The sequence below is a fragment of the Bombina bombina genome, chromosome 4, assembly GCF_027579735.1.
Source record: "Bombina bombina isolate aBomBom1 chromosome 4, aBomBom1.pri, whole genome shotgun sequence".
In the NCBI taxonomy this organism is placed as follows: Eukaryota; Metazoa; Chordata; class Amphibia; order Anura; family Bombinatoridae; genus Bombina; species Bombina bombina.
The window spans coordinates 544,254,068-544,269,925 of record NC_069502.1 but is presented as its reverse complement, the minus strand read 5'-3'; the positions used below and the strand labels follow the sequence as shown (position 1 = coordinate 544,269,925).

General features: G+C 37.4%; 1 protein-coding gene across 1 annotated transcript in view; it reads left to right on the top strand.

The window, feature by feature from the left end:
- IBTK (inhibitor of Bruton tyrosine kinase) overlaps positions 1-15,858 on the top strand; it is a 244,926-nt gene that overhangs the window by 37,647 nt on the left and 191,421 nt on the right. Inside the window, exons 7-8 of the mRNA XM_053710478.1 lie at positions 393-510; positions 7,698-7,878. Of these exons, the coding sequence (XP_053566453.1) occupies positions 393-510; positions 7,698-7,878 (299 nt within the window). The remainder of the gene's footprint in view (positions 1-392; positions 511-7,697; positions 7,879-15,858) is intronic.

Here is a 15,858-nt window from a genome sequence, read left to right as displayed (position 1 = left end):
TCTTACAAACAGGCTTTAAATGCATATTAATTATTGATGTCCTAGGGTGAGTGTACAGCATAAGATGTATTGTTTCCAAAAAAAAATAATTGGATTTGTTTAATAAAAAGATCAGAACATGGCATAGTAAAGCTTTTACCATAAACTGTAGTTTGTTATATTTTATAAGTGTTTATTGGAAAAAATACTATACTTGGGTAGTCTTCATTACTATTTATATAATATAATTTTATAAAACACACGTTGCATCTTTAACTAGTTACCATTAATATTTAAATTCTGACCGGTATATATATATATATATATATATATATATATATATATATATATATATATATATATATATATATATTATATTTTTTTAAACATAACCTATCCTTATTTAATTACAGATTCAAGCCAAGATTTTGAAAGGGAAAACTGTGATAGGTGTAGCTGCTGGACGCTTTCACACTGTGCTGTGGACTAGAGAAGCAGTGTATACACTGGGACTTAATGGAGGGCAACTAGGTAACTCATTTTATATATATGTATTAAAAAATGCCAACTATTCTTGGTTTCACAGCTCTCTGTAAATTCAGTGTTTTAATGTTCTATATTTGTTCTGAGGGCACTTGCCTGTCCCTTATGTTTAAATGTCTTTATAAAGATATTATTCTGTCTTTGTTTTCTTGGTGTTTTTGTATCTTACTGAAAATAAATAATATTGCTTAAGAAGATATAAAAAAACAAAACATTTAGTTTGATTCAGACAGAGCATACAATTTTACAAAAGTTTCCATCTGTTATCAGATTTGCTTTGTTCCCATGATATTCTTTGTTGGAGAGATACATAGGTAGGTGTCTGGCGCACTACATGGCAGGAAATAGGGCTGCCCTCTAGTATTCTTGCAAATGGATAACAGTCTTTAAAAACTGCTGCCATATAGTGCTCCAGACATGAGTACACTCCTGAGCTTTGCTAATAGAACTACATTAGAAAGTTATTAAAAATTGCATGCTTTATCTGTTTATGAAAGAAAATATTTGTGTTTTATGTCCCTTTAAGTTCTTATAAAAATGCATTGATTTTCTATATGTTGCTGTACTTGGTCATTTATGGTAAGATGTCTGTTGGATGTGTAGGACTCATGTCTCTAAATCATATGCTTTAGTGTAACTTGTTAAAACTGTCCCATCAAGGGACAAGCAGGTAAAATAGCTGGGGCAATTGTATTTATTTATTTATTTTGTAAAATAATAATAGCTCATAGGGCTCCATAACATGTAGAATATAATTTCTGCCACTAGGAAGAGGTCAAGAACCCACATAAGAGCTTAAAATCCCTCCCACCTCCACTCTGTTCTTGGCCTCAGAAGAGAAGGTTGAGAATAGAGGTGTCCATCTACTTGCTTATGGGTTAATATTTGGGAGCACAGATCAACATGAAATCCTTTATCCTTGGGGCATATCATTCACATAGAAGACAGAAGATGTTTCCTGCAAGCTGAATGATACAGGGGCATAGGAATATCCGGTTACTGTATATGCGCAGGGATTTGTCCTTAGCCCTGGGAGACAATGGTATTTCCTCAGATATCCTCTGTGGTGCCTATACTAACTGTGTAATTTCTCTCTACTGGATACTGCTGCAGTTTGGTGCCTGGTAAGCCGGTGGAGGGGTGCTATTGCAGGTAAGTCACTTACCACAGCACACAAAGCCCAGAGGCTATTAGAAGTTACTCTCACACTAGTACAGCATAGCCAGGGGACTTACCCTGCTCTCCTTCTGACATACTTTTTTTCTAATTTTCAGGTACCTGATTGCCATATGTCTAAAAAACTGGTAAAAATTTTATCCTTTGGCAGCCCTGGGTACCCCTATTTTTTTGTAATTTTGTAAAATAGGTGATTGACCCTTTAAGAGAACCGCAAACTGCTCTTTTTTCAATTTTGTTAGCAGACATCTGGTGAGACTACAAGTTGTTGTTTTTTGTTTACTGGCTGGGTAATTTTTTTGTGTGTTTGGTGTACTTTTTAGAAAATACTTAATTTTTCTGCTTCTCTTGCCTCTCTGAGACACCGGCAGCACTACGGGTGGTAGCTCCGCCCCCTCAGCTTGTCACCCTTTCCCTTCTCACTCCGGAGCTGAAGTAGAAGAAAATTACAATTTAGGGGCTAATCTCCATTATTTGCAGCTTTATTACAGCCTTTTCGATCCTGTTACTGGAGGGGGTTGAGTACCCATGCAGAAGCTGCCAAGGGGATAATTTTTTTGTTTTGTTACTATTTAGTCTGTTAATGTATCCAATGTATTAATTTGGCTAGTGTAGAGGAGTCTCTGCCATTGTATTCTTATTACTGTATGTGTATAACGTCATGCTCTGTTTTTGCTGACTTATACTTCACATTATGGAAAACAGAATCTGTCCCCACTGAAACCATCTTATATACTGTATATATTTATGCTTATTTTGCAAATCTGTTCCCGTGTGCCAGGGCATCCAACTCTGTGACAGTTGTGAGTAGTTTTTGCATACAAATCAGCCGCAACCTTCTACTTCCTCTAAGAAATGATGTCCTGTGTATGTTACTCAGGGGGCTACTACTGACTTTACCCCTGAGTTTAAAAATAGCTTGCACAAGGCTATGACAGAGTATTTAGTGGCTATCCCCGAGCCAAGTAAGCGTAAACGCAAATCTGGGGGCTTATCTGACTCTCTTTATATAAACATGCAAAATCCTTCCCCTCAACCTTAAATTCCTGCCCTACCTCAGAAGCTTTGCTTCTGAGGACTCAAAATCATCCATATCAGATGGGGAAGTGTCATCTGGGGAACATGATCATATTCCTGATCCTGAATTTTAAAATGCTTTCAGATTTAAAGTGGATCATATCTGTACCTTACTACATAAGGGTTTTGAGAACTTTGGGTATTTATGAGGAAAAGTATTTCAGGTTCCAGGTTTGGTCCCTGATTATATAACCAAGGAATGGAAAAAGCCTGCTGTACGTTTTGCTCCTTCCTCCAGGTTTTATAAAATGTACACAATTCCAGAACAGGATGTGGAATTGTGGGAGAACATACCAAAGGTCGATCGAGCTATTGTTACTCTTGCCAAATGTACTACTATCCCTAAGGAGCATAGCTTCTCTTTCAGAGACGCTATGGACCACAAATTTGAGTCTTTCTTAAGAAAGCAAGCAGTGTATCAAATATGTGGCTGCTGCAGAGGCCCTTTGGTGTCATTCATTATCCAAAATGGTGGCTGAACAATCCACAGCTGAGGATCTCTTTTATATGCAATACAGTAACAGACATAATCAAGTTTGATGTTAAAAATGTCTGTTAGTACTGGCAAGAAGGACCTTATGGTTAAAATCTTGGTCAGCAGACATGGTATCAAAGAATAGGTTGATGAATATTTCCTTCCAAGGGAAGCTTCTGTTTGGCTCTGATTTGGACTATTATTAAGACTGTCACTGGGGGGAAAGGAGCTTTTCTCACACAGGAAAAAAAAATCCAAGGGAAAGAACAGACCAAATAACAGGTTTCGTTCCTTTTGCTCCTCAGGTGATCAGAAGTCTGCCTCTTCTCAGAAGTCTGAGTCCTCCAAGCCAGCCTGGAAGCCTGGTTCTACATGGGCATATAACAAGCAATCCAAGTCCAATACCAAAATCTGCATGAAGGTGAGGGCCACAGATGAGAATCTATTATGGTAGGGGCAGAATGAGTCTTTTTCAGAAGGCTTTGTTCCAGTCAGTCCAGGACTCCTGGGTTTAAAACATAATTTCCCAAGGCTACAGGATAGGCGTTTGGTCCAGGCCTCCTCAAGGATAATTATTTCTGTCTCATGTCCCCAAAAATCCTTCAAAGGCGACTGCCTTTAGGCAATGTGTTAGGATTTAGAGGATATGGCAGTAATAATCCCAGTATAAGTGTCTCAACAGGGTCAGGGGTTCTACTCCAATGTGTTCATTGTCCCAAAGAAGGAAGCAACTTTCAGACCTATCCTAGATTTGAAAATCAAAGATGCATATCTACACATCCCTATCCACAAGGATCACCATCAGTTCCTGAGGTTTGCATTTCTAGACAAACGCTTTACCAGTTTGTCGCTCTTCCATTTGGTCTGGCTACAACTCCTTGCATCTTCACAAAAGTGATGGGTGCATTGTTTGCGGTGATCAGCTCAGGGGATTTCAATTGTACTATATCTGGACGATATCCTAGTGCAGGCTCCTTCCCTGTCTCTAGCCATTACACATGAAACTCCAAGAGAAAGGGTGCTTCACCCTTTGCATTTTAAAATAAAATGACCTTTTATTGTGCCATGGTCCACAAAATAAACAACGTTTCAGACCTACATTAGGCCCTTAGTCATATCTATCTGTGCATACAGAGAGACTGCCTTTATACAGGTACACAAGTGTAGAACAATTACGCAGGTCCAAATCAACTGCACATTAATTTTACAACAACGCCATCTAATGCAGACAATTTTTATAACATATTAAGATGGTATTTATTATCTTAAACAAGCACTGCGTACAATGTGTATTGACAAACTTACAAAAAAGCATAATTAAAACATATACATACAGTCCCTATGCATATAATTAAAAAATGAGAGCTACATTTGCATAATCAAAAACAATCCTAAAACAAGAATCCAGAAGTAATCCTAGTAGCAGAATAGCAACCATCATATACATAAAAATGCAGGTACAAGAGAGATGAACAACGCAAGGATATATACAGATAAATCAAATATATGAATGTATGTAGTTTGTACAAACATTCTGAATACCTTATGTGTCAATTATTACATTAGATTTTAGATTTTTTTTTACATTTTAACCTGTATGAGCAACGTAATCCTCTATATCGGATAGAATATTTACCTAAAGAGAGACCAATCAAAGTCTTAATTTAGACCCTTAGATTTCAAAGTTTGTAGCTTGTTAATCCAAAACATTTCCCTGACCTTAAAGGGACATGAAACCCAAAATTATTCTTTCATGATTCAGATAGAGAATACAATTTTAAACAACTTTCCAATTTACTTCTATTATTTAATTTGCTTCCTTCTCTTGTTATCATTTGCTGAAAGGTTTATCTAAGCAAGTTCATGAGCAGCAGAGAACCTAGATTCTAGCTGTTGATTGGTGGCTGCATATATATATATATATATATATATAAGTAACACAGTCAGATGCACTCTCAGGTCTTTTCAATTGATTCTTTAATGGAACGTTTTCGGGGTTCACAACCCCTTCATCAGCATGAACAAATAACCAAATATCACACAATTTATAGTGTATCACACAGTGTCTCGCCAAACAAAAGTTGCTTCCAAAATTGCGCCAAAATATCGAGCGTGGAACGCATCTTGCGTTCCACCGTGATCATGTCAACCGGAAGTGATGTCACTTCCGGTTTCGCGACATGATTAAAACATATATATACAATGTTTTGTGTTTCATTTAATAGCGATCTACATTGTGCTCAAAATTACCTTATAGGTATGTGAAAATGGTGCCAACAATCACAATGTTATTAGCTATGATCTGCAAATCAAATATGATCGTGTAAATAAACCGTCATGGCAACCGTAGCGATGGTTACAATACATGCCCAAATCAGTGTATTACTATAATAGTGAATTGTCTAGTGCAGCAAGTGTATATAGTGACAATAATTGCTAGGCATTCTGAGTCACGTCCAATCACAGCTATGCACAATAATCTATATACATAAATAAATTAAAAAGGGAATTAAACATAAAAGTAAACGTAAAAAGTAGCGGTTCTTGCTGTGCTTGTTATCAATACATTTAGAAATGTGCACTACCTGCAGGATAGTACATATACAGTATGTCCATGAAATCAATTTGCAACATTATTCTGTTGTGTTTTACCCTGAATATAAAGATAGGTAAATGATGTACCATAGCTAGTTAAACATGACTTATTATGTGAGCGTTCAAAATTAGCAAACAACAAAGTGCATCTATTCCTCTGTATGTTAGTGATATAATACAGGTATGTAGCCCACTGAGAAAATTCACTTAATGATATAGTGAATTCACAGAGGGATCTGGATTAACATACTAGGACCAAGAGAGGCATACTAGGTCATGACAATATTAATTGTACCTCTATTTCTGTATGTATATTAATATGGCCTATAGCTGTTTGGTATTTACTATGGTGTATGGAAATGTATCTAGACTATGTCTAGGATGCAATCGCTTATAACACCAAGATGAAACAGGTAACAATGTCCAACATGTAGATGACCAAGTGTGGACATATAAGAACAGTCCATCTTATAACTCCTTAGTATTTGCAGTGACATTGGTTTATTCCCGGCTTAAGGTATAAAGTGCAAAATTGGGTAATATCACCTCAGGGACCAGGCTTCCACAACCTAGATGGGGGAGATGTTCCTCCACCCGGGTGTGTGGTATTCTTTTAGGATTCTTAGAACTCTCCAATTTTTACTAGATGGCATTGACAAGGGTTTGTCTGCTAGCTCCCTAAAAGGTCAAATTTATCTGTCATCTTTCATAGAAAATCAGTGAAACTTCCTGATGTTCAAACCTTTGTTCAGGCCCTAGCTAGAATTAGACCAGTTGTCAGACCTATGTCTCCAGCTTGGAATTTGAATCTAGTTCTTTCTTTGTTGCAAGGTCCTCCATTTGAACCAATGCATTCCAACGATTTCAAGTTTTTATCTTGAAAAGTACTTTTCTTGTTATCAATCTCCTCAACCAGGAGAGTTTCTGAGTTGTCAGCTTTATCCTGTGATTCTCCATTTGTAATTATTCACAAAGATATGGCTGTACTAAATATGTTTTTTTTTTTCCTAAGGTAGTTTCTTCGGAATATATCAAGAGATTGTTGTTCCTTCTATGTGTCCAGATCTTGCTAACTCTTTTGCATAATCTTGATGTAGTCAGAGCATTGAAGTTCTATCTTCAATCTACTAAAGAATACAGACAAACTTATAATTAGTTTTTTTCATTACTCTAGGACTTGTAAGGGGCAGAAAGCTTCTACGGTAGCTTTGGCATCTTGGTACTAACAGGTAATTCACAAGGCTTACTTGGTGGCAGAAAAATCGCCTCCCAAGCTTATCACAGCTCACGCTATAAGAGTAGTCAAAACATATTTGCAAGGCTGCAACATGGTCTTCTCTGCATACCTTTTCAAAATTTTACCGCTTTGGTGTTTTTGCTTATTCACAAGCAGCTTTTGGCAGGAAAGTCCTTCAGGCAGCAGTGTCTGATAAATAGGAACTACAAGAAAATTGTCCCACCCATTCCATAACATGGACCACCTTCTTGGGTATTAATCCTACGTTTATGGAGCCCTATGGACTATAATCATTGTATGAAAGTAAACAATATTTTGCTTACCTGAATGATTATAGTCCATATGCCCCACCTATTTCTATATTTTTGGGCAGCAGTTGTAATTGGCATCTCTAAAGACCCTGCTTTGTCTTTCCCACCTATCTGTTTCCTATTCTCTGCTCGGCTATACATTGAACTGAGTGGAGGTGGAGGGATTTTAAGATCTAGTGTGGGTTCTTGGCCTCCTCCTAGTGGCAGGAATTATATCCCACATGTAACAGAGCCTTATGGACTATCATCATTCCGAAAGAAAATAATTTATCAGGTAAGCATAAATTAATGTTTTTTGTTCTAGGATATTTGCAAGACCCTAATGGAGAGAAGCATGTAAGTTGCCCTCGACAAGTTTCTGCCCTTCATCATAAGGACATTGCTATATCTTTTGTATCAGCTAGTGATGGAGCTACTGTCTGCGTCAGTGAGAGAGGAGATATTTATCTCTTAACTGAATATCAGTGCAAGAAGCTGGCCTCCAAGTAAGATTCAAATATCCTCTCTTATAGTCTCTGTCTTGCTTCAGAATGGTAATAGATTTTCAATGTAAATGGAGAATTATGATTGTATAGGGTGGCAGCCAAGGGGAATATCCTTCCAGATGAAAAAGTAAGGATAATTAGTATAAGGGGATCAAAAATCTCTGTCTCTTATACAGGTGTGTAAAGTCAGAAGCATTTATTAATCTGGAAACATATACTGACTACAACCTCTATATGGATACATGAAACTCAGAAGAATGTTATATAGCATATTAAACGCAGGGACATCCATTTTTAAAAATAAATACTGTAAAATGTACTAATTTAAATGCACTAAAGCACTTTGCTGTCCATTTAAAGGGACATGATACCCAAATGTTGAAGCACTTGAAAGTGATGCAGCATAGGTGTAAAAAGCTGAATAGAAAAACTAACCTGAACATCTCTATATAAAAATGAAAGATATTTTACCTGAAAATGTCCTAAGTATTCACACCAACTTGCAGCTGGACATCAGATGAAGTATAACTATTCCCAGAGCACTTACTCTGGTGAGCTGAATAAATTGTGAGGTAATAAATAATCCCTTTTTATATAGAGCTGTTCAGTTGATATTTTCATGTCCGCTTTTTACAGTTATGCTGCATCACTTTGAAGAGATTTAGCATATTAGTATTTTGTCCCTAATCACTGATCCTCTAGCACTCTCTGACCAGGACATAATGGTTTTTGATGACTTATAAAAACTCTACAGACAGCATGAATAACTGGCCCAATGCAGGGTATACTTCCTTCACCTGACAGGATTGTCAGTATACTTTACAGCTGCATATGCAATAAATGCAACATGCACATATGTAAACAGGACTTTTTCTAGAGAAAGTGTGGCCTTTTTCTTTTTTTCTTTTCCACTCTGTTGCCCTGTCCCAGCACCTCCCAGCATTCTGATTAATATCTTAATTGGAACTTCTGGACCCCTAATTTGGCAGATTTTTATGATATCTAAACTAGAGCACAGGTGAAATAAAGAACTGATGGATGAGAGCAGGTTAGTAACCATGGTTATTAATCTGCTGGTTATTTCACCTGTGCTCTTGTTCAGATATCATGAAAATCGTGCCTATTAAGGTTCCTGCTGACTGGAATTGAGAAGCACTGTCTTATGCTATACGTTACTATATTACTAAGTTTACAATTATTGATACATATAGAGCTTTTATAAAGGTTTTGGAGTCATGTTTTAAGTTCTGACTCCACAGCCCTGTACCACATATATATAAGACTACATCTATTAGAGGCTGGAAATTGCATGAATTTTGTAATTCTATTGAGAAATCGCAAGTCTTTTTTTTTTTTTTTTTCGTGCCCCAAACCTGAATGTGTGCTGTTTTCCAATTTTGGATTTGGAATCATTTAAAGGAACATAATACTCATATGCTAAATCACTTGAAAGTGATGCAGCATAACTGTAAAAAGCTGGCATGAAAATATCACCTGAGCATCTATATGTAAAAAAGGAAAATATTTGACCTCACAATTTCTTCAGCTCACCAGAGTAAGTGCTCTGTGAACAGTTATAGTTCAGCTGCTGTCCAGCTGCAAGTTGGGAAAAACAAACAAAAAAACAAACAATAGCCAATCAGCATCAGCAGTGCTGAGATCATGCATTGCTTTGCTGTGAAATTCCTATTATCCTAGCTTGTGAAGGTATAATCTAGATTTTTTTTTAAAGACACTGAGACGAGTATTTTGCATTCTTTCTTTTACTACTCATAATGCAGATTTTTAAAGAAATAAGATAACCTCATCAGATACAATAATATTAAAACAGAACAGGCTATCTTATAACACCGGAAAAAAGTGACCAATCAGAATAGGAATAGTGTCCATAAACTGACCAATACGCCACCTCCTCTTTCTTGTCTGATGCTCATGATGGAGGAATTAAAGAGAAAAACAAAGTCCAAAAAGTCCCAAAACACATAACAATAAACATATGAAGAAGAAACTGTAAACTTCTCCTGAAGATATCTTGGAAGTTAAGATCTTGCTTGCAGAATGAAAACTAGACCAAGGTCTACCATAAGAAAAACAATCTGCTTGTGTTGAAGGTAAGAATCCGAAGAGAAGAAAAGGATTCTGTTCAGTTGGAAACTGTTAAAAAAAAAAAAAACTAAATTGTTAATAATATGTAACAATTAAATGGTGGGAAAATACTCGTCTCTTGTGTCTTTAATAAAATCTAGATTATAACTTCACAAACTAGGATAATCGGAATTTTATTACAAGACCAGAGACTCCTATTTTGCAAGTTTAAAGCAATTAAGAAAATAAATGAAGCGAGACATGTTGAATGGGTCTGAAAAAAAAATGTGTGAATATAGAATCTGAGGCCCAATCAGCAGCATTCAGGATTTGTTAGAGAGGAGCAGATTTTAAAAAGGCTTTTGAAGCCGTCGAACCTCTAACTGAATGTGCTGAAAAAGAAATGTCAATTCCAGCTTCTTTCATGACCCATTTAACCCACCTAGCAATAGAGGTAGAAGTGATAGTAGAATGAGGAGGAATAAAAGAAATAAAAAGTTAGTTATCAGAAGGTTTTTAAACATTCAACCACACATAAAGAAGGTTCAGAAGGAAGGTAAGGATAGAAAATGGAAGTAGAAAGAGGTCTTAGTTCTTCGGGAAAGATAAAAGGTAACTTCTGCAGGAGAAAAACTTTTAGCGTCCCAGTCCAAGGCTTGATGTCAAACTCTACGAAACAATATTAAACAAAGAAGAGTAGTAAGTTTTGCAGAAAGTTGTTTTAGAGAAACCGAAGCATTATCAGGCCAAGATTTGAAAAGAAAAAAAATAAGACCCACATCCCAGAAAAATGTATGTTTTGGAACAGGGGGGCGTTTTAATCTAATAGCTTTGAGTAATCTACAAACTAAAGGGTGTTTGCCAATAGGAAGGTTATTAAGTTATGTCTAGCAGGTATGGCGGAGTGATAAACGTTAATAGATCTGTAAGCTAGTCCTGAATCAAAAGGATAAGACAATTAATAATATAACTTAAATCTGAAGAAAAGGGATCCAGGTTTCTTTGCAAGCACCAGCAAGACCATTTGGACCAAGCGGCAAAGTAGCCTCTACGAGTAACTGGGGCCCAAGACTCTCGCATGAGCAATCTAGCTCCATCCGAAAGGCCTTGGAGAGTTCAGGGTCCCCTGAAATCGTCCATGCCACTAGACGGCGAGAGCCTTGAAGAACTAGATTGTGGAAGTTGCCTTCTGGATCTGTGAGAAGATGAGGAAGAAGGTGAAACAGGTTTGGAACGTTGATAGACATTTCCAGAAGGGAGGGATACCAAGTTTGAACTGGCCAGAGGGGGTCACTATAGTTAAATATAAAAGATCCCTGCGAACAATTGAAATTGTCCTCGGGATCATCAAGAAAGGGGGAAATGCATATACTCCCTGAAGTGGCTACGGATGAAGAAAGGCATCTATTGCTGCTGCATCCGGATCTGGGCGCCAGCTGAAATAAGGGCGAATTTTAAAATTGGTCCTGAGTGCAAAGAGATCCAATTAAAAAGGACCTCTGGGGGGATTGAAGAGAGAGAAAAAGGTTCCTGTCTAATTTCCAGTCGCTGAAATCTGTCAAGTATTGAGAACCCCAATCTGCTGCAGAGTTTGATTGTCCTGGAATATATTCTGCCTTGACAGCGATATTCCTGTCTAGACAAAGGTGGATACATTATTTGGTGATGCTGGAAAGGTCTCTGGATTTGGTGCCTCCCAATCGATTGAAATATTGAACTGCAGTAATATTGTCCATACGCAGAAGAATAGAAACTGGAGAAGAACATTTGACAAAACTGTTGACTGCAAAAGAACCTGCCAACAGTTTCAAACAATTAATGTGAAAATGTTTCTCTTCCAGAGTCCATTTGCCTCCTGTGATGGAGGGACAACAACGAGCTCCCCAGCCTAAAAGACTGGCGTTGGATTCTATGATTAGATCCAGAATCTTGACAAAAATAGCTCTCCCATTCCAGGCCTCCAAATGGGAAAGCCACCAAGAGAGTTCCTCCTTGGCTTCTGGAGATAAAGATATAGGATGGGAATAAGAAAAACCTTTCCTCAAATGAGAAATTTTCAATCTCTGGAGTTTGCGATAATAGAGAGGGGCGAGAAATATAGCCTGAATAGAGGAAGATAGTAAACCCACTATTCTGGCTATAGTTCTGATAGGGACAAAATCTTTGGATAAGGTTTTTTTTTTTTTAAATATTTTTTATTGAGGTTTATGCCAGGCACATATATAACATATTACAAATAAATACAGATACATGGTAGTTGTATAGACTTATCATCCATCACATCAATTAGCAAAATAAATACATTACTTTCTTCAAAACAGGGCTGAAACCATGTAAATGAAGTGCCATAAGCCTATGAAGCCCTCCTCTAAACGCAAAAGGCCACTTTTGGCCCTCATATGGAAAAATGAATAATAACCAGAGGACAATTTGATATATAGGTAACCACTTGTGGGTCCCATTTAATGAACCTCAGTTTTTACTATTTTGGTAATCTTAATTTATATCTGACTCTCTATAAACTTTTAAAACAATCTGAAACAACAACACATAGCAACATGAAGGAGGGAACAGCAAAGGTTGTAACGTCATTAAAGGGTTTTGAAGTGAACATACACTCAGGAACACTGCCCATACTAAAGCCTGATCAGTATAAGACTGATCGTCGAGTAGCCTTAGTTACTCAGAGTGTAGTCAACAGTAGTATCTGAGGCAAATAATATAATGTAATTCTCAAAGAACATATTAGTGCTTATGTCTGTGGCATCAAATTAAAACATCATAGTATATAGTAAAACTTGATGGGAAGTTAGGTTAATATACATCATAACTATATATAAAAAGAACTAATCGTGACAATGTAAAAAAACAAAATAAAAATAAGAAGCAGACCAACAGAGAGATCACTGCACCTTACATAACAGAATAACCCCCGGGATCTACAAGTATATCTCTAAGTATTAAAGGGTGAGTCTACAACTTATAATATCCACATGGCGTTTAGTTGGGGTCATGGAAAATGGGAAGGTATCTAGGGATTCATAATGACCTATACTTAGTATCTTTGAGAAGTTATAAATATATGGCCCTAATGTAAGGTTGTGACAAGCCATAATTATGCTAACTGGGTGAGGGCATCACCGCATGGTAATAGGTATATGTGCTTGTCTATGAGGCAGTAGTGAATAAACAAGTATACAATATTACCATAATTTAATAAACACTGTAATAACTCAACCCTCATGTAGACATCAAGGGAACTTAACTGTATAACTCTCACTTAACTATGTGAGCCCAACTAATAGAGGTCTGTCACAGCTGTTAAATAAATACAATGGAAGAGCAAGCTTTGCTAGTTATGGAAACGCCATAGCTGTTCATGTCTGATCACTCTAATGGTTAGCAAAAGGTTTTAAAACATCAGATACTACAATCTTCATTACCTTGGTAACCATCTTACAGCAGCCAGATCTACGTTTGACGTTTTAATTCAGCTGGTAATCACAGGCTGGCGGGTAGCAGCTTCCCGCGTTTATCCAACTTAAAGTCATATGATCTAAAAGACTCTAAATGATTAATAACCATTGTAGGGAAAACATAAAGTTTAGTTCAAACTGAGATATATTTATAGAGTCTCAGTAGTAAATCATGTAGGAGGCGCCATCTTAAACCGGAGACCAAACTGTCCACCTCAGCATAAATAAAATTTAACCCACTCCTGACCTACCCCACGTTTTAGGCTGTAATCCTTTTCTGGCCATGGGTGAGAAGCATGTCCTGCCTGATAGAGCATTGTGGTGAGGCTGATAGATATAGAGTCCCAAACTAGTGGAAAAGCATGTCCTTATGGATCCGGATTTCAGGCCGTATTTTGCTAGGGAGTTCCCGTATGATACATCACTCCGCGTAGCATTCTGTACTCTTTGCCGATCAGGCATTAGATTGCCAAAAGTCAAGGGTTAAGTAAGCCGCCGTAATAACTTAGAAAAATCAGGAGCCTCCGTCTGCTCCACTATGCAGACCGTGTGTCCAATGTGAAGAGACTCCGTGATCTCCCCTACAGGAATAGGCCTGTCACACTGAGCATCTAAGGTGGAACATGGGGTGAACTGTGTGCTCACTTCTCTCTTAATGACAGGTAGATGCACAGTGGTCTCCTGAATGTCGCGCAGATTGCGCTGGGCTGGAGGGGTTATGTCCTCTGGCGCTGCCGGCCTCACCGGGCTTTGTGGTTGCGGCAAGCTGCATGTTATAGATTTTTGAAGATCCAATTGTAGTGGTGACAGCATAATCTCCAGGCTCCTTTGCAGGTCTTGGTAATGCTGGTATATTAACGCCTGGATCTTCTGTTCCCAGCTGTCAACTGCTTCCAGGATAGTTATCGTGAGTTGTTCCATTTGTCACAGAAGAGAGTACACAAATGAGGTGTAAAATAGACAGCGTAGAATGTACTGTTCTATAGCGTGATATAAACTAGTAATTGCAGGTTTATTCTGCTACGTATCAGTTCAGAATCCTAATGCAGGATCTCTTAACCCCAGAGTTTGGGGGGGTTAAGATTGCGGCAGCCCCAGCCATTTACTTCACAACCACACAGGGATAGCTACTTAGGATCGATATGCTGTGTAGTTACAGCAAGTTACAAAATGATGTCCAAACCTGTGTAAGAGCTGATCGTATATCTGTCTCAAAGAACATAGGCAAAGAACTTGTATCATCCCCAATAGTGGGCACCCATCCGGTCCTAGCAGAAGAGACTTTCAAATCTGTTGGTTGTAGTATTTTTACTATGCACAATATAAGTAAAGTCCTTCAGGCTTGAGGAGCTTCACAAAAACACGTTCTGCCGCAGTGAGAACAGGCTCCGCCCCCCGGAAATCTCTTTTTTGACATTCTTCCCTTTGTCTGGAGGAAGACTCAAAGTTGAATGAACGGTATCTTTTTGAAATCCTAAGAAAACTAGAGATTTGGAAGGTGAAAGGACAGATTTCTGTTTCTTGGCAATAAAACCTAGGGATTCCAATAAAGTTATTGTGATAGATAAATGATTCTGAATGGAGAGCAAATCCTGATCCATAATTAGAATGTTGTCTAAATAAATTATAGGACAAATTGCACAAAGTCTCAGCCAGACAACCACTGGTTTGAGTAATTTGGTGAAAATCCAGGGGGCGGATGACAGGCCAAATGGAAGACAAGTGAAATTCCAAAGTTGATCCTCGCAGTGGAATGTTAGGAATTTCCAATGTTCTTGGGCAATGGGGACAGTTAAATAAGCATCTGTAAGGTCTAGACAAATTAACCAATCGTTTCCTCTTAAACCTTCTCTTAATAGATGGATACCCTCCATTTTGAAATGGTGCTATGCAAGCTAAGCATTTAGGGATTCTAAATTTATTACTGGCCTGAATTGATTGTTTTTCTTTTTTTTTTCTTTTAAGTATTTTTATTGAGGTTTACCAAGTTGTGCATAGCAAGTTACATCACAAACAAGTGAACTTCAATGCACTTACAATAAAAGGAGTTGCAACAGCTTTACAAAATACAATGATGAGGCACAAATGTTATAAAGTTGCAAGTGTCATAGCACCATTTCTCAAAGCCTTCTAGCTAATATAAGGGGCTACTCTAGGAGCCTATTGACCTATAAGAGCTTGTGAATGATAGAAGGCTCTGTGGTTATCTATTAATTTAAAATATCTCTACTTTCTACTAAATAGAATATACTAAATCTCTATGGTGGTACCACTAAAACCAACACAGATAAATTGTGAAATAAACTCTATGAGGGGTCCTCCATTATTTGTCAAACAGTTTATTTAGGAATCAATATATGTTAATAATAAGATAAATATTTACAGGTGTGTATATATATATATATATATATATATATTT